A 20,380-nucleotide genomic window follows, 5' to 3' on the forward strand; every position below is an offset into this window, starting at 1 on the left:
TTCTCCATTTATCAAGATGTTGCTTATTGGTCAGTTGTAAGGATTTTTGTTTTCTTTATGTTGACGTGCAATCCATACTAAAGGCTATAGTTGTTGATCTTCATCAGTAAGTGCTATGTATGCTAGGAGGGAATAATTTTCCATATACTAGCTATATATATCTTCTAAAGACATTGAAATAATGTTTTTTCTAAACGCTGTCCTGAAAAATAAAAAAACTCTGTTACTGTCAAGTCAATCTCAACTCATAAATGTGGTCCTAAACCAAAACCAAACCAAACCCTTTGCCATTGAGTCATTTCCAACTCCTAGTGCAGTACAACTACCTGGAATGCCAAATTAGAAAGAAAGACCAGAGCAGCATTAAGTTTAGGGCTAAATTTTCCCCGTTACTGAGGCTGGTACTTCTGAGTAGTATAGCCAAGCACAAGATTTTACATTGCCACTTTCTGCTTCTTTCTGGTGGTTCTTTTCCCAACCTTGGGTCGTTGCTGCATGTGTTGATCAGTACTCGGATGAAGACTCAACAGGGACCATCTGCAGATATCTGGAGTTTTTTATGTAGCTTTTTTTTTCTGGTACTTTGCCCTCTGAACTCTACTTGCCTTGACCCTCTCAGACTCCCAGCTGTCTCCTCAAGTTGGAGACCTCTAGGTTTCACCTTTGTTCCTTGCATTGTAGCCTGGTAACTCTAGTCAGCAAGTTGGGTCAATCATAAGGCTCACCTCATTTGTTTCACATCTCTCAGAGATTAGTATCCTGCCCCGCCAAATGTCCATTGTCTGCAAACCATTGTTCATGTGTTGTGTACAGTTCTTTGGTGCTCTATTACTCCATCTTGATGAGAAGCAGAAGCCTGAACTAAATTGTAATTTTTTTTTTCCTCATCACAAACGCCAAACATTTTAATCATAGAAAATTGTCAGGGCCAGGGGAGAATGAAGAAAAAGTCACGCGTACTTTTATCATTTATATAACTTCAAATTTGTACTCACATACTTGCTCTCTTTTTTTCTTTCCTGTTTCTTAAAACAAGTGCTTTCTTACTCTTTATCTACAATTTTGTAAGGTGGAGCCAGAATTCTTTCAGAGAGTCAGTTTGATTAAACCAGGATGTATACTTACTATAAGAGATAATATATCTTTGGAAACAGTCTAATTGATAAACAATTAGGCATCTCTTACACAGTTTTTTGTTTGTAGGCGTACATTTATTATAGATGAAATTAAGTTAAATTTTAAAATCCTCTTATGATTACAATAAATTAACAGAATTGACTAATATGTTAATTAAATTGACCAATCAATATTAAATTGATATATTTGCCCCTTTTTTGTTTATAAGTGAAATGATTTATAAAGCTGAAAATATATATCACTTGCAAAATTAAAATAATTAAGCTCATTATTAACCTGTATCAGTGATTGTTTAACTTTAGCTAACGTTAGAGTCACCTGAGGGGTCATTGCCGGAACCCAGCTCCAGAATTGTGACTGTATAAGGTCTGAGTGGCCCAAGAGTTTGCATTTCTAACAAGTTCCCAGCTTCTAATGGTGGTGGTCCTGGGACTATGCTTTGAGAACCACTGCCCTAAAGAATGTCTTAGTAACTGAGATACCAAGATTTTATCTAGTATTTATAACAAGGTAAAACATTATGTTAACTTACATATCAGTGAATATTATTAGGCTCTCCTGGGCCAGGAAGGAGAGGTGATCTACCATCTTCCTTTAATTGTCAAGGCATGCAGTTATTTTAAAAGAAAAAAAGATGGAAACAGTATACACATCAATTTGATAGTTATAGATTGGATGACACAGCTGTCGCTAACAGCCTCCTTGCCAGGTTATGGCCAGACACAACTCATTGAGTGGTATATTTTAAGGCTAACACAATGTCAGAAATTAGTATACCAGGAAGTACTTTGAGATCTTTAGCTAAGATCCTAATACTTTATAATACAGCCAGGTTTTTTAAAACTATGTTCCAGTATTATAAAGTATTGGATTTTGTTTAAAGATTACAACTCTTATTTTATACCCTTTTGTTGCTAACTTTATTTTCTTTCGAACTTTTATTTGAAGAGAGAGAAACTATGCTCTGGTTGAGTTCTTTATCCTCTCACTGATTTATTAAATAGGTATCTTCTGATTTGTTAAATACTTACTACCTTTCTGATGACTAACGTACCTTTTTTTTTTTTTTTAAAGCCCGTGGATGTGGACAAAGATTCATCCCTGGTGACTCTTTGTTATGGACTCTGTGTTCTGGGACGGAGAGCTTTGGGCACTGCCTCCCACCATATGTCTAGGTATGAGAGGCATTTCTGTTCTCATGAAGACAATATGGGGAGCCATATAACCTAAATCTGACATAATTTTACATGGACACATTCTATGCAAATGTATTGCAAGTTTCTTTAGATTTGATATTTGTGTAGATCTTTTTGCTGCATGTAGTTGAGTTCTATTAGCTGATTAACAGAGCTGGCTTTTAAAATTCACACATGTGTGGGTAAATATTGATGAGAATTTAATGGATTTAAGATGGTTAAAAAAATAATCATATCATCAAATATTATTGGTCTCCCATTTACATTTGTTTTTCTAATTTAATGTACAACTTTTAAAATTTAAATTTAAAAAACAGCTTTTGTCTAGAACATTCATAATTTTAAAATAGTTGTACATTGAATTTTGGGACTCGAAGTACAAACTGAATTTCTCGAAGTATGCATTTATATGAATTGGAAATAAGAAATAACTGATATTTTAAGTCTCTGTGATTCCTACATGATTTCCATTAGACCCTTCTTTTTTATTTTAACGTATAAGCTCATTATCTTTCGTTTATTTTCATGGACTCAGTATTACAGTGTTCATAAGCACGGGTCCCAGGTCAAACAGGCCCTATCTCCTGTGATTCTGATTCAAGAGTTCTGACATTAGTTCCTGGAATCTCTATTTTCACAACGCCCCCAGATGGTCATGATCCACAACCAAATGTAAGAATCAGTATAGCGGAAGACCTTTCACTGTCAAAATATGTGAATCTTTATCTCCAATCTTAACAGTAATTTAGAGTCATTCCTCTATGGATTGCATGCCCTATTTAAGGGAGATTTCCGTATTTCTTCAATTCGAGATGAGTGGATCTTTGCTGACATGGAATTGCTAAGAAAAGTAGTAGTCCCTGGAATCCGTATGTCCATTAAACTTCATCAGGTAAGAAGATGAGATTTCTAATATCATTACTGGTTTTTACTGATCATTTTTCACTTGACCTTCCAAATTATATGTTTCTTAGAAACTTTTTGAGAAATAATTCTGATCTGAAATTAAGAAAAATCTGATTCATAGCAAGATATTAAATCTTAGATGCCTGAACCTATGTTTCTAACAGTGAATGTGAACGTTAATATTAGAGGGTGACTGATCTGGGCAAGAATAACTTGAAGAAAAATTTAAGCAATGGCAAGCTGGAGATAAAGGTCTTTGGCAGTGGTTAAGTACTCGGCTGCTAACTGAAGGTCTGAGGTTCAAACCCACCAACTGCTCCAGGGGAGAAAAATGTGGTAGTCTGCTTCTATAAAGATTTACAGCCTTGGAAACCCTATGGGGCAGTTCTACTCTGTCCTGTAGGGTCACTATGAGTCAGCATCAACTTGACAGCCACAGGTTTATTTTCATGTGATTGCAATTTTTGCATCTTTCCTGCATGAATGCTCCAAAAAAAGAAAACCAAACCCAATGCCATTGAGTCGATTCCAATTCATAGCGACCCTAGAGGACAGAGTAGAACTGCCCCATAGAGTTTCCAAGGAGCGCCTGGCGGATTTGAACTGCCGACCTCTTGGTTAGCAGCTGTAGCACTTAACCACTACGCCACCAGGGTTTCCTACATGAATACTAGCCAACTCCAAATGCAGCGTAGTAACAGTTTAGGAGTGTTATAAATAGGCTGCTGTTATGGAATCTTAAGTTTCATTTAGCATGTTATGTAGAATAAAGAATCGTTAGAATAGATTTAGCCTTAGTTAAGTAATCCTGGTAGAGTAATAAAGTTAAAATGAGGCCTAGAAATGTACTTGCAAAGACCTAGATCATTTCAAGAATTTGATTGCTAAATTAAATACTGGCATTTGCTGCCCTGATCATTCTACTTGAAAATAATTAATCAGGTCTGATGATAGAGACCACATAATAAAAAGACTCGTTAAAATGTATCTGCTGTGCTCTAATGGGAAACCCTGGTAGCATAGTGGTTAAGAGCTGCGGCTGCTAACCAAAAGGTCAGCAGTTCGAATCCACCAGGCACTCCTTGGAAACTCTATAGGGTGGTTCTGCTCTGTCCTGTAGGGTCACTATGAGTCGGAATCGACTCGACGGCAACAGGTTTGGTTTTTGTTTTTTTTGTGCTCAAATCTGATTGAATCTGTTTTTCCCCCAAATAAAGTCTCAATTACTTTTCAAGTGATTTTAATACAACATAAAATACTGAAATTTAGTTGAATTCCCATAAGAGTTACTTTAAGAGCATTACTAATGAAAGTTATATTTTTTGAAAATCTCTGAAAAATGCTTTTGAGGGTGATGGGGAAAATATTTATTTGGGATCAAATAGAATTGTCTTTTTCAGACTAGCTTTAGAGTCTTGAGATAAAATTCAATGAATTTAAAAGAAAAAGATAATGATTTCAGGTGAAAATGTTTCTAAAACTACAGAATATTTTAAAAGGCACCAATTATATATCTGCTGTGTGAGACATGCTCTCTTTTATATGGCTGTTCAGCTTCTGACAGACATCTTCTAAACATTATGACAGATATCTTGTCTCCATCTGGCAGAGTTCATAGCCTATGGTGGTAGCCTCCAACCTTAAGTCTCTGCCTCTAGTCATTCCATACACGTCCTTTTTCCTATTGCTGCCGGGGCCATTTCCTTTACACATTTATTTGGTTTTGGCACTATTGCCTATTCTAGTAGTTCTCTACCTTGTTTTCAGGCCCAACACTCTGGCTACAGCATACGCCTATCGTTAGCCAAGACTCACAACAACAGTGAGAGACAGGGAGAATGAGGAGGAATTGGGAACTTAGGAATAGTGGGGTTGGGGAGTGAGGACAGGCATAAATGCAACTGGAAGAAGCCCCTCTTGTAATTCTGATATATGATATAGATTGACCTATAAAGTACCAAGTAGCATTCACATATCAAGCATAAACCCTGGTGGCATAGTGGTTAAGTGCTGTGGCTGCTAACCAAAAGGTTGGCAGTTCCAATGCACCAGGCACTCCTTGGAAACTGTGGGGCAGTTCTACTCTGTCCTATGGTGTCGCTATGAGTCGGAATTGACTCAGCAGCAATGGGTTTTTGGGTATCAAGCATACATTTATTGGAGCCCTGGTGGCACGGTGGTTAAGTGTTAGGCTGCTAACCAAAAGGTGGGCTGTTCGAATCCACCAGTTGCTCCTTGGAAACCCTATGGGGCAGTTCTCTGTCCTCCAGAGTTGCTATGAGTCAGAATCGACTGGTCAGCAGTGGGTTTGGTTTGGTTTGATGTTGAGCATCACTTTGAGCCAGACGTTGGGCTACCTGTGAGGAGCTCTCGGACCTGGAAAAGACAGACAGATCAGTGCTGATCATCTCCAAAGTTCATCATGTACTCATGAAAATCCATAAAGTGAACAATAGGCTTAAATATTAAAAAGAAAATTTATGCGTGCATTTGCCGTGTGACCCAGCAATTCTACTCTTAGATGTTTACCCAAGAGAATGAAAGCATATGTCTACACAAAGACCATACACAAGTGTTCAGAGTAACTTTATTCATTATAGCCCCAAATTGGAAACAATTCAAATGCCCATCAGATGAACATACAAATTGTGCTATATCCACATGATAGAATATTACTCAGAAATTAAAAGAAACCATCTGTTGTTACATGCCACAACATGAATGAATCTCAAACATGCTGCAGAGCAAGAGAAGCCAGACATAAAAAAAGAGTGCGCTCTGTGTGATTTTATTTATATAGATTTTAAAACAGGCAGAACTAATTTATAGTGACAGAAAGTAGATCAGAGGTCGCTTGGGGTTAGGGGTAGAGATGGAATGCCAAAGGGCAGGAAGGAATTTTTTGGAGTGATGGAAATGTTCTATACTTAGATTACGGCAGTGATTACATGGGCATGCAGGTTCATCAAAATGCATCTAACTGTATACTTTAAATGGGTGCATTTTCTTGTATGTAAATTATACCTCAAACTTTAAAAAAAAGGATTTCTGTTCTGAGTCTGAGAGAGCTAAAAATATAAAATTTCTATGACCCTTTTGCCTTTCAGACATAATCTTTGATGGTATGTTTTTAGCACTTCGTGTGTATTTTTAGATTTTGTTTTTTCCTTTCCTTTTTTCTTTTCTCTCTCTCTCCCCCTTATAGCTGTATAACCTAAATCTGATATGGGTTTACCTGGAAGCATTCTATATAAATTTTTTACAAAAGTTTCTTTAGATTTGATATCTAAAGTATATCAATGTAAAGTATTTTTTGTGCTTACATTTTGGAAATTCAAACTAACAATTCTATAAAGTGCTTTGGTATCTCATTGTATCACACTAACCTAGAGAGTTATTTAAATCCCATTTTGTAGATGAAGATTAACCAAAACTCAGAGGAAATAAGCCAGTTGCCTTCTTTCTGTGCCCTCTTTCTTGTCCTCTTTTTAATCATTTTGTAAAACATGTTTCCTCCTCACTTGTTTTTCCTTTCTTACTAGTCTCTGAGAAATCTCATGGTTGTTAGAGGTGGAATAGACCAGTCATCAAAGGCATCTGCTTGTAGCTTCTAAAGTATGTTTCTAAAATGCTTCCCAAAACTTTTCCCAGAAGAACTGGGTCATTATTTCTTTTTGTTTATTTGAAAATACTGAAGAACATTAAAAAGATAAACCACCCAAAAGTAAACATCTTTCCATCACCACATGCCGTCCTACTCTACCCCCAAGCAGCAATCGCTGCCAATAATTTGATGAATATATTTTCTCATTCCTCCCCCAAGTTCCTACAGACATTTCCATCTATGTATATATTTTCCTTTTAAAAATTTTAATTGTGTGATACAAATTGATCTGTAATGCATCCCTTTTTTTTTCCATTTAGTATAACACAGGCATGTTTCCAAGTCAGTACATACAGAGGTACCTCATATATTTTAATGGCTCTATAGTATTCCAGATTCCATAATTTTTACCACAGTTTATTCAGCCATTTCCTTGTTCATGGACGTTCTGCTTATTTAAAATGTTTTGTCATGAAAATAGTGCTGCACTGATGTACACAGAATTTTACATACTCATTCAACCATCTTATGTCCAGTGAAAAGAAACTTGAACAAAATTAAAATCTCCCCTTTTGCTATGCCTAACGATTTCCATCTTTGTGTCCATTTTAGGTGATTATTGCCTGTCTAGACTTTTATTTTTCATTCAAATAATTGCACCAGTACTGCTATACAAAAATGGTATTCCTTTCCAAATGGAACTATTTGCTAGTAGAAAGCATACCATATGACATGTAGACATCTGCTGGTATAGAAAAATATGAAGTCAGCATTTAAAAGAAAGGAGAGTTGGTGTACAATGTACAAAAGTCAAGAGTCATCTACCAGCATTTTGTTATGAATGTTACCTTAGATCGGCTTCCCTAGAAGCAGAGCTAGAGGCCAAGATTCTTTCAAGAGATTTATCCAGAGAGTTCTCTCAAGAAAATTCTGTAAGGAAGTGATGGGAGAAGGATAGAACAGGGGAAGAAGCTAAGCAAAGATGTGTTTCAGCTGGATTCTAGCCTCAGCCCGATTTCAGAGGGTGCCTGCAACCTGAGTAACACCAATTCCCCAGCATTTCCTGTCCAGGCAGCTCCCATCAGCTGAAGGCAGTTCTTAGGAGAACAGCTGTGAGCTGTTTCAAGCTAACACTCAAAAGCAGAAGAGAGATGAGTGCACCAGCCTAGAAAAAGAAATCTGGAGGGGACACCAGTGAGGTACTCCACTCTGCTCAAAAAGCCAGTTATCTAATTTTCTCACTGTTTTCCCACTAGGCTGTAAGGCATGTGAGCGCAGTGTTTGTATCCACCTCGTTCACTACTGTATTTGCAGTCCCCAGCACAATGCCTGGCAGTGGAATAGGTACCTAGTTCCCACAAAGAGACTTTATGCTATAATTGTCGTTATCTCTTCACTGACCTTTTGTGCTCTTACCCTATAGGTTTCCCTGCTTGGAGTCCATTCCTTTTCACTCACACTGCCCATCTCCCTCCACTGACATTGTATTCCTTCTTTAAGGCTTGGCGCAAGACCACCTCCATTGTGTAGCCTTCCCTAATCACATCACCTGAACTCGACAGTTCTTTTAGTTAACTTTTATAATCATATAATTTTTTCTAATGGAATGCAAAAATACTCAATAAAAATCTAAGTTCAAGCCCTGGCATTACCATTTACTACTAAACCTAGGAAGCAGCTGAGTCTCTTTGAGCTTTATTTTGATACGTGTGAAATGTGGGTATTACCTGCCCAACCTTCGTGCTAGGTTCTTGTTAAGAGCCAGATTTTCTTTGTATTGGAGCGTATTGGAGAACTCATTTATTTTGCATTCTCATATAGCCCAGCCCCCAGACTCTGAGGCTATCTCCCTCCTCTCCTTCCCCTCCCCTTCAGCAAGCACACACACTAGTCAGTTGGCTTTGAGTACAAATGAGTTACTTTACCTGGGTGTGAAAATTTACTACCTCCCAGCTGTAAATACAAAGGTAGCCAGTATAATGTTTGCATTTCCTGAACACTCAGGCCATTTAAAAAATGCAAATTGGTGTTATGATTATTTGAGTATGTGTCCTGTGTCACGTATTAATTTGTAAGTTCCTAAAGGGAATGTGGAAATCATGGTGGTATAGTGGTTAAGAGCTACTGCTGCTGAACAAAAGGTCGGCAGTTTGAATGAACCAGACCCTCCTTGGAAACTCTACAGGGCAATTCTACTCTATACTATAGGGTCGCTATGAATCGGAATCAGCTTGATGGCAACAGGTTTGGTTTTTTGGTTTAAAGGGAGTATATTTCATATACTTCTTTGTTTCATTCATACTACCTGCTACAGACTTCTGCCTATGGAAAATATTGAATAAATGTTAATCAAATAAAGGAGTAGTTATTAAGACCAAGAGATTTTTCAGGGAAGACCTTACTAGCTTTTTTGGGATTACCAGTTGTCGAGTTGAGTCACTTCAACTCATGGCAACCCCATGAGAACCTGCTCTGTAGGGTTTTTAATGGCTGATTTTGCAGAGGTAGATCACCAGGTCCTTCTTCCAAGGCAACTCTGAGTGAACTCAAACCATCAACCTTTCCATTAGCAGCAAGCATGTTAACTATTTGCACCACCAGCGACCCCTCCTTTAGGACTAGGCCTTAATCTCTCCTGAAAACTCATAGCTTTGAGGCATACCCTTAAAGACGAGAGGCCGGATAAAATGGTAAATTAGAGTCATTCTACAGATGAAGCTTTATGCGAAGCATCTAGTTAAAAAGGAACACAATTTAGAGACCTTTTATGTAAACTGATAACAGCAAAATAATCCTTTAAAAGAAAATGTTTATAAATACATGAATGAAGATAGAAAAAACCAACTTGAATAAGAAAAACAAAGAAAATGTGTAAAAAGTAAAAATGGTGTCTATTTATCTAAACCTTAGAGGAGAGAGTTGGACTGAGCAACGTACAGAAGTGGTCGTAACAGTGATGAGCTAATTCCTAACTTGGTTATGGTTAAGAATCCGTCATTTATCTCGAATAATGTTAACATGTACTCATGTGAAATAAGAATTTTCATTTAGTAACTATAAAAGTTTTTAGTCATCCTGGAAATCATTCTCTTCTTCCTAAAAACAGTATTTTTTTTAATTTCTGTGTTTAGGATCATTTTACTTCCCCAGATGAATACGATGACCCTAGTGTCCTCTATGAAGCCATCGTCTCTCATGAAAAAAACCTCGTGATAGCCCATGAAGGGGACCCCGCGTGGCGGAGTGCTGTCCTTGCCAGCTCCCCCTCCTTGCTCGCGTTGCGGCACGTCATGGACGACGGCACCAATGAATACAAAATTATCATGCTCAACAGGCGCCACCTTAGCTTCAGGGTCATTAAAGTACGTTTCTGAGGTCTTCGTGTCTGAAAAAATGGAGCTTAAATAACTTGATCCAAACTTTTAGATAGTGACTAAAAAAGATTTTTTATAATGAAAAGAAATAATGACCATACTACATTCGTGTTTATTGTTTATAATAATTTTGACTTATTTTGACTCATTTTTTCAGTGATTTATTCTGTCCTTTGAACTTTTCTCATGTGCCTTAAAGCTTTAGAAATTTTGCTTATTTCAATTTTGGCAGTCTTTTATCCAGTTCATGGCAATGTGGTATCTATTATACATGAGATCTGGGTAGCATCTCTTCTTAAAATGTCAGCACTGTATTGCTAATGTGATATGATTCCTAAAAAAAACCAACCTAGGTTGCAAAATAACACCATATCCTGTACTTGACAGTGATCAGCAGCTAACTGTGAATGCTTCATTCTTAACTTTCCCCTGTTTGTTTGTTTTTGTATTCCCACACATCTCAGATTTTATGAGGCTGATTTGGAACTTTTTTTTTTTGAGTCTGTAATAGTTTACTTTTTATCTGTGTCATTTAATCAACCAATAAATGTCAGAAACCTCATTTCAAGTCTAAATATTTGCTACCCTCATTCCTATAAAAAATATCAATTAGCTCATTTACACATTTAGTGCTTCAATTTGAAAAGCTAAACGGACCCCAACATTTTACTTGATATTTTCACAAGAGAGAGCAAGGGAAGGAGCCCTATGGGTGCTTATTATCTACTAGCCTGAGAGTGACAAAGGAAATTGGGTAGCTTCTATTCAAATGTGATCTCCTTATATTTGTCTCCTACTTTTTACAGTTGGTTATCATAATGAATTTTTATCTCTTCCATTTCTGCTCTTCTGTTTATGTGAATTTGATTCTTAACCCTTTAAATTCATTCCCGTGTATTCTTGTCTTCAGGTGAACAAGGAATGTGTCCGAGGTCTTTGGGCAGGCCAACAGCAGGAGCTTGTTTTTCTTCGTAACCGTAACCCAGAGAGAGGTAGCATCCAAAATGCAAAGCAAGCTCTGAGAAACATGATAAACTCATCTTGTGATCAACCTATTGGCTACCCAATCTTTGTCTCACCCCTGACAACTTCTTACTCTGACAGCCATGAACAGCTTAAGGAAATTCTTGGGGGACCTATCAGCTTGGGAAATATCAGAAACTTCATAGTATCCACCTGGCACAGGTGAGCCATGGGGTGGCATTTTTCAGGGGTGTTATATCTTGACCCTCTTAACCTAGGTAGTGTGCATTAGCTCATAGGGAAAATACAGGTGCCATGGCACAATCTAAACCTATCATGTCTGCATTTCAGGAAATAGAACCTGAGCATTTTTATCTTCAAAATCTTATTAAATAAATCTAATGCACAGCTCTGTTTAGGAACCACTGCTCTGGCATTTGGTAGAATCTTGAAAAGTTCCTGTTTGTTTACTTGTTTAATTTTTCTTGACTCTCTTGTGATTCCTAGGTTACAAAATAACACCATAGCTTGTACTTACTATTGATCAGAGTAGTTCACTCTTTTTGGCCCGAGTAAATGGGCCAGCAAACAGAACAAACTAGGAGAAAAACATAAACTTGTGGAGGTTGATTATTATTTTCTTCTGTTTTATCGGTGTGTTCTAGCAGTTGGGGGAGCACCCCATACATGCGGAAACTCCTGGCTGTGCCGTGCAGAGATACAACCGCCTTTTTAACAGTTCATTCTTCACCCCGGTCACAAATATATCGTGTCTTTACATATCCACGTGAATTTTTTCTCTGCTTTTTGTCTAGTAAATTATGATATATGGTGTAGGAACATCAAAGTGTGGTGGATGGTGAAGACGAATCACAGAAAGTTGTTTCTGTTTCCTGAGAGTTCTTCAGATTCTTAAAATAGAAACCAAGAGAGGAAATCAGAATATTGTTAGAATTATGAGACCTTAAGAAAAACAGAATCTGGTGATTAGAACAGTGAATTCTCTTACATCGGTGTGTTTAAATTCTTTTGGGAATACCCAACACTTAGTGAAGTTCTACCATTTTAACACCAAGTGCCGTCAAACGGAAGAACGTAAACCAGGGTTGTATTCAGAGAATTTTCTTTTCAAAAAAATGTCTGTTATGCTGGAATTACCTTGAGGAGATTAAGTTTTTGCCTTCTAAGAAATGGCATAGAAATAGGATGCCCAACTGTCCTGGCTTGCCCAGGACAAACCAGGGGTTTGTTGACTGAGGGGTTTTCTGGGACGTGGGACTTTCAGTGCTAAACTGGGACAGTGGGAAACTGGGACAGTCATGAGCAAACTGGGACAGTTGGCCATCCTACACAGAGATTAAAAAATAAAGAGGAAAAGTGATTATAGCATCACTTTTGGTGTTTAGTGTGGTACAGCAACACCATAAGTAAATTAGGTTTTCAGTTGTGTATTTCAGAGTCTTTGAACAGACATGGGCAGAAATGCCACTTTCAGCTGTGACTTTAATGATACAACTGTGTTCTGTGCAGTTCTTCATTATGGTGTAAGAAAGATGTTCAAGTGTACAGAGTGAAATAGATCGGGTAGAAGTGACACAGCGAATATGAAGGGGGATATATAGGGTCGCTATGAGTTGGAGTCAATTCGACGGCAGTGGGTTTGCTTTTTGGTTTTAGAGGGCTATAGTTCTTAGGCCATTCTTTGAAAACATAACAGACTTTTTTGTTCTTAATATTGATTATACCGTAAAGATTTTCATGGGTGAATATTAGTAGCATTAACAATTCAGAGTAACTGGAAAAAGGATAAAGTACCTATGTTTAAGTGACCTTGAGACTCGTGCTCTCTGTTCTGGTGTTTGTTCCTAGGTTAAGGAAAGGTTGTGGAGCTGGATGTAACAGTGGTGGCAATATTGAAGATTCCGATACCGGAGGTGGAACTTCCTGCACCAGTAACAACACAACAACTGCCAATGATCCCCATAGCAACGTGTCCCAAGGAAGTACTGGAAACCCAGGGCAAGGAACAGGAGCAGGACTCCATCCGCCTGTCACATCCTGTCCTCCAGCACTAGGTAATATGGAGCAAAATTATATGATTAATGTTAGCCTCTTAGCTATGTTTCCAGTATACCTAATGGTTATTTTCTAGTAACTCTTTTACACTAATTACTTATTCCTAATTACCCTGAAGATAAGCCTGAAGAATCATGTCAAGCCACTTGAAAAATATGCAGAAGAACCTGCTACTCAGTATTACGGATAATTCACATTTGGTAGGAGTTCCTTAATGTTTATGAAAATCATGGTGTAGTATTCATTGTCTCTCTCAGCAGTGCTGCTGTCATTGAAATAGACTGAAAGGGCAGTAATACTGTACTTTGAGAAATAATGGTACAAAGCTTACCACATAGTAGGCTTTTTAATGACTGTTCCTGGCTGACTCATTCCTGTGAGATGTTTCATTTCTGATTTATTAAAGAGGGATTTTTTTCATTTTTTTTCATATTCCTGTGAAAGATAATTTAGGATTTATTCCAAACTTAAATTCTGATGTTTGCTGTAAATTATTAGTATTTTCTTATGCCCCAGAATTTGAATTTTAAAAAGCTTCAACAAATAAAAATTATAAAATCCACACAAGGAAACAAATCTCAGATATTTATTACTTTTTGACAGCTTTTAAAAGTTTTAGGTATAACCATATGGTCAACAATTAAAGCAAAGATGAAAGGGTAAGGGGATAGGAAAACCAGATTACTGGAAATGAAACATTCAGAAGAGAATTAATGAGAATGTTAAAACATTGTGAAAAATGTAACAATGTATCTGAATAAGTGCAGTAATTGTTAAATGGAAACAGAACTTGCATAAACTTCTCTGAAAACACAATAAAGCATTATTAAAAATAAATAAGGTTACTTGAAACTTAATGTAGTTATTCTAAATGAATCATATATCTAATTAAATAATTCAATTATAGAAATGTATAAGAATACCAAAAGAAAATGTTTTAGGTATAAATGCTAACTTCTGTAAATTCAGCAAGAAGCTGCTTAAGAGAGAAAGTCTTAGAATTGTATTGGGACCATCCCACTCTGAGTGTGTGCTGTTGTCTCTCCTTCTTCAGGCACTAGCCACAGCTCTCACTCTGTACAGTCAAGCCTGATCAGACAGTCCCCTGCGCGGGCCTCAGTAGCCAGCCAGTCCTCTTACTGCTATAGCAGCCGGCATTCATCTCTCCGGATGTCCACTACAGGATTTGTGCCTTGTCGGCGCTCTTCCACCAGTCAGATATCGCTTCGCAACTTACCTTCGTCCATCCAGTCCCGCCTCTCTATGGTGAACCAGATGGAACCCTACAGCCAGAGTGGCCTGACCTGTGTGCAGCATGGCCTGCCTTCTTCCAGTAGTTCCAGCCAAAGCATCCCAGCCTGCAAACATCACACTCTTGTGGGCTTTCTTGGGACAGACGGAGGTCAGAGTAGTGCCACTGATGCACAGCCGGGCAACAGCTTAAGTCCTGCCAATAATTCACACGCCAAAAAGGGGGAAGTGGTTTACAGAGTCCAAGTGAGTAAGCCCAGAAGTCTTCCTGTGCTGTTTTGATTACTCATTTGTTTTCATTTCTTTGATTTGTTGAATGAAGGGCTCTTGTGAAGACGCAACTTATATTTCTTAGTCTAAAGGCTAGAACACTTCAGAATGTTAAAAAAATTCTGCCAGTTTAAAACCTGAAACCAAGCAGGTTTTACAGAAGTGCTGTTTGTTCCCTATTTAGCTGTTGTCACCATCCAGCTATTGTGGCTATGGCAATAAGGTCTACCAGTAGACTAAAAGGAATTTGGGAGGTGGCTCTTTAGATAGTTTTTTATTCCCTTACAGCCAGTAGAAAACTTGAGACACGGAGTCCTATGAAGTAATCACAAAGAAATTTTGTTCAGAATTATGTAATTTTTTATCATTAAGAAAAAATGAATTGGAAATTACCCATATTTATTTACTGTATAGATTGTGGATCCCAGTCAAATTCTGGATGGGATCAACCTGTCAAAAAGGAAAGAGCTGCAGTGGCCAGACGAAGGAATTCGGTTAAAAGCTGGGAGAAACAGTTGGAAAGACTGGAATCCTCAGGAAGGCATGGAAGGCCATGTAAGTTCTTAGGAAGCCAGTTGCCTGGTGGTCTGACTTTTTTGTGAAGTGTGGCTCACTTGTATGTGTGATTTTAGGTAGTTTATGTATGTTTTTCTCTTGTGCCGCCAGTAAAGCTAAAGCTATAACTATGTAAGTAAAGATTTTTTTCAAAAGGGAAGGCAAAGATTAAAGTTGATGAAACTATTTGAGAATTAAACCTTAAATATATATAAGTTGAATTCTCCTTGAATTTATAAAAAACCCAAAAACCAAACCCACTGCTGTGAAGTCAATTCCGACTCATAGCGACCCTATCGGACAGAGTACAACTGCCCCATAGGGTTTCCAAGGAGCGCCTGGCAGATTTGAACTGCCGACCTCTTGGTTAGCAGCCATAGCACTTAACCACTACGCCACCAGTGTTGCCTGAATTTCTATATACTTAGGTTTAATTCTCAAATCAGTTTATCAGGTTCGATCTTGGCCTTCCTATTTAAGTGTGTGTGTGTATATATATATATATAATTTTTTTTTAATTACATAGCAGTAGCCTTAGTTTTATTATTACTAAGCTAAGTACCAGTGTCTTTTATTTATGTCTTAAAGATTCATCATTGTTGTAAATACTTATCCTCTTTAATTGATATTTAATTTTTTTTATCATGATGCATATTAGCTCTCCATGTAACAGATGATTATGCCCATTTGACTCCCTTTGTTAAAGGAAGAGCCATTCTTAACAAATCACTGTTTCTTTTATTGAAACCAAAATTTGATGGGAGTCCTTGGTTTTCACCCTTTTTTTCCTCAGCCCCCATGGAAGAGAGAATGATTGTTCCCGTAAGTTCTCAAGTACTCTATCTTACAGGAAAAAAACGTAAAAATTGTCAAGCACCTTATGGCATTGAGCTAAAAATAAATATGGCATTGAGCTAGCACACATAAATGATTGGATTTTAATAAATTCTAGGAATTAGAGGCAACTGGATTTGAGTACCTAAACCTGGGCTGTCAAGTATGGTAACCACTAGCCACATGGGATGATTAAAATTTCAAACCAGTTCCTTAGACCCACTAGCCGCATGTAGCTACCATATTGGACAGAACAGGACATTACTGTCATCTCAGAGAACTCTATTGGACAGCCTGCCCTAAACCTTTTAGAAATGCCAGGCATCCAAATATATGCTCCCAAGTTAGTATTAATATGGCATGAGAATCCAAGAGAGAAGAGCCTACAGAAATCACGTGGAAGTAACCAGGGAAGATTACTTCTTATTAAGTGCACCGAGCAAATTCTTTTTTTCTTAGAGAAACCCTTGTAGAATAAATGTAAGCAAAATTTTCCTTCCCCGCCCCACCTTTATCTTCTCTCCCATTATCTAAATAAAGAATCTTTGGTATATATACAGGAGAAACATTACCTACAGATGCCTATGAGGAGTTTTTTTCATGTTCACTTTCAGTATGTACTTTTCTAACATGTAAAGGCTTGCAAAAGAAGGGCTTTTGCAAGGCATGTAAAACCATATCTAAAGTATAAATAATTATTTTATATATTTTAGTATTACAGTTTTATAATAATGAAGAATATATTCTGAAGACAGATGACCATTATAATGAATGCCCAATTTTATACCTGCAGGATTTGTATGCTCTACTGGTACAGTATAAATCTGTTTTGACTTTAGGGGAGAGTAAGTCGGCAACCCCTCTCCCACCAGCTCCTTGTCCTGTTCATCCAGGTTTTCTATAAAATTTTCAGCAGAATTTAGTTTATGCTTATACTTTTGGTGAATTTGACCTAAAGATACTCTGAATTGAAAATGATCCACCTTCCCACCATGCATCTTGTGGCTGCCACTAATCCTAAGTGAGGTATAAGAGTTCGTGACTATATTAAAGGCCTCTGCCACTAACTTCTTGTTTTATTCTAAATCATTAGGTGATTCACCGATGGGTGCCTTGCAGCAGAGATCCAGGTACTAGATCCCACATCGACAAGACAGTACTTCTGGTCCAGATTGATGATAAATATGTGACTGTAATTGAAACTGGGGTACTAGAACTTGGAGCTGAAGTGTGAGCCAGTGTTTTACAACGACATTTCTTTTCCCTCCCAATTTCAAGACATTGGAAAAAGAGAGGCGAGCGCGGAAGATGCCTGCAGGTATCACTCTGATCCTGTGTGAGAGAGACTTGAAAATAGGGTGCGCTTGGTCAAGCACCTCTCCTTCACCCTTCACCCTGACTTCTGTCACTGTCTCCATCCCTAAATAAAGCTGAAATATTTTTTTAAGTTAGCTACCGAGAAAACATTTTGCATGAAGGATAAAGTTCTGTTAAAATACATCCGTAAGAAAAGTTTTTCCTATGCATTGCCTATGCTTTAAATCAACAGACTCTTTGTTTCTAAACTTTGAGCTCATATTTTTCTAATTTCTTGCCAAAAATAATTGCCATGTTTTGTCATAGAACATGAAATCCATTTACCTTAATTTTTAAAAACAGACCAGTGTACAAACCTTCAGTTTCAAATATAGCAGTATAAAAGTCAAATGTACAGTGAAAGAGACTATGAACAGACATAGATTTATCTTATTCCTTGAGCGTTAAAATCTTTAATGAAAAAAACTGCACTAATTTTTTACAGCAATGCACTAAAGTCTGAGATTGCTCAGAACATTTATTTATATATAAAAATAAAAGACCATTATTTAAATTGCCTTTGGGATAACCCCTTCCCTTTCCTTGTAAAGATAGGTAGCAGGACCTGTGCTGCCCATTCTTCTGTTTGTAGTCTGTACTTCATGCCAGTCCATTGGATGTTTTCTTTAAAATGAATAATAAATCTCAAGATATACATGGCTTCATTGCTGCCCTTTCCCAGAACCAGTGTGTGGTCAATGAATCGATCACGTGATCACCACTGCCAGTTCCCGTGTCCACATTTCAGTTCCGGTCTGACACAGTGTGGTGTGCCCGAGGGGCTCTGCTTCTCTCCACTTGGGGAGCAAGGCTCTGTTGGGGTCAAAGAAAATACTTTTGCTTTTCAAAGAAGGAGGAGATGAATTTAAAGAAAAGAATTGCCTTTCAGTGTAAGAGTTCTTAGCTCTTGAAATTAGTCACATGCAGTTCAGATAATCAAGTGAAAACTTTTTTCAAACAAAATTATCCAAATGGTGCAATTCTTACTGCTGTATCTCGCTTTAATAACTTCACCTTTTATTTTCCCCCTCTCTTTTTCTATTACTTGAATTTTGTTTCCTGTAATTTATAGTGTGAAGCTGTAATTGCAAATATTTATAACTGTGAAATTGACTTAATTCATGTGTTGTCTCATAACTTAAATTTTATTGGTTTTTAAAATATGTATTCAGGGAAATAATATAACTCAGATTTACAATTGAGTTAGTTGAGAACGGCAACTTAGATTGAATTTGCAACTTTAACATTTTTTTGAAATCCTTAAGAAAATTTTTCCTTTTGGTGTGAAATTCAAAAGAAGGTTATACATTTCTTCTGAGCATTTAGGAGCAGCCATCTTTCTATCCCCCATGAATGAAAAGAAAAAAGGAGCAAATTATCTTTGATAATATATTTTATTTAACTGAATACATCCAAAATACTACTATTTCAGCATGTGGCACCAACCATATTTTAAGTACTCAGTAGCCACATGTGGCTGGTGACTATATTGGACAGCACAGGTTTAAAGTAATTTTTGAGGAGGTGACAGGAGGTGCTGAAGTCAGTCTCGGAGCATAACATAACATTACGCTAGAGGAATGAAAACATAAGGAAGGAAATAGCTGCTATACAGTATCTAACTGCATTTCTACTCCAAAGCCTATTAATTTTCCTTTTTTCCAATTTTAAAGTTTTATGGTGGCTCAGTACCCAATGTGCCTAATGTTAATTTTTCCATAGACTTCACGTTTATAGTAAATTTGACTCTTCAAAAGCTGCACATTTGTCAGTGATCGACTGAACCTTTGCACAGCCTTTCTAAGGTGACCATTTTAAAATGTGTTTTCCTGATACTGTCATTATATTAAATCTCTGTTGGTCTCATATTGGCAAATCTACAGTATGCCATTGAAGTTTAATGTCTTTTTCCCCTGAAACTGAATATTTTGTATGTATAGATAGACATATATGTATTTACACATGTATTTATATGTGTGTGAATGTATATATATCAGATAGAATTATATATACATATATATAAATTTTTTAAAATCTTTTCCAAGGCACTCTGCTTCCTGCCGCTCGTTTCCTTTGTGAAGTGAATACGATCCATTTGTGGTCATCGCCTAGAGTGTAGATGAGGAGAACATACTCAGTCTTAGATGGAAGATAATTTATTTTAACACACAGAAAACATACCTGAACTTCAGGTGATTCAGTCAGAAGGGCTAGAATTATTTTCATTCTTAGCTCAAAAACAAAAAGTTAAACTCATCACACACGAGAAGTCAGACCTCAGATTTTGCGAGACTAGATTTTATATCAACATATATTGGTTCTTGATCTTGAGGAACAATTACTAGACATTTTTCTCAAATGAGTTGAATTTTGTTACCATCTAGTCCTTCAACTAGTGAATTTATGAATTAGGAACCCTAAGAGAAGACCTGCTTTTATTTTTTAAGTCTAAAACTGATAGTCTTAAAAATCATAATACGGTTCTAATAATGGCATCAGAGGAAACAGTGATGATTAGAAGATTCATGTCTTAAGAATAATTTACCTAAATTATTCCACTTAAAAATACACATATTTTCATTAAATTGACCATACATGTCTCTTTTTTTTTTTTTGAGATTAATGAGCTATTTGTTTAGATTCCTTACCTAATCTTTTTCGTAATTGCGCAAGACTCCAACATACATTAGTATCTTGTATGTTTTGCATTTCAAAGTTTTCAGTTTAGTTTATAATTGCCAAAACCTTTAGAGTTCCATAATTTGAAAGTAAAACCATGTAATTGAAACACCAGCTTTGTATTTATTTTCTTTCAATAGGGTTTAAACATTGATTCCTTTCTTTTTTGTTCTTGTTTA

The 20,380-nt window shown here is 37.0% G+C and overlaps 1 protein-coding gene across 5 annotated transcripts in view; it reads left to right on the plus strand.

The window, feature by feature from the left end:
• PCNX1 (pecanex 1) overlaps positions 1–20,141 on the plus strand; it is a 184,340-nt gene extending 164,199 nt beyond the window's left edge. For all 5 annotated transcript variants that reach the window (XM_049897946.1, XM_049897948.1, XM_049897947.1 and 2 more), the window contains 8 exons: positions 2,212–2,312; positions 3,075–3,225; positions 9,975–10,205; positions 11,128–11,402; positions 13,050–13,255; positions 14,311–14,753; positions 15,192–15,332; positions 17,260–20,141. In XM_049897946.1, the coding sequence (XP_049753903.1) occupies positions 2,212–2,312; positions 3,075–3,225; positions 9,975–10,205; positions 11,128–11,402; positions 13,050–13,255; positions 14,311–14,753; positions 15,192–15,332; positions 17,260–17,400 (1,689 nt within the window). In that variant the 3' untranslated portion in view covers positions 17,401–20,141. The remainder of the gene's footprint in view (positions 1–2,211; positions 2,313–3,074; positions 3,226–9,974; positions 10,206–11,127; positions 11,403–13,049; positions 13,256–14,310; positions 14,754–15,191; positions 15,333–17,259) is intronic.
• Positions 20,142–20,380: the final 239 nt, after the last annotated feature.

This window comes from Elephas maximus, chromosome 10 (genome assembly GCF_024166365.1).
Source record: "Elephas maximus indicus isolate mEleMax1 chromosome 10, mEleMax1 primary haplotype, whole genome shotgun sequence".
NCBI classification, from domain to species: Eukaryota; Metazoa; Chordata; class Mammalia; order Proboscidea; family Elephantidae; genus Elephas; species Elephas maximus.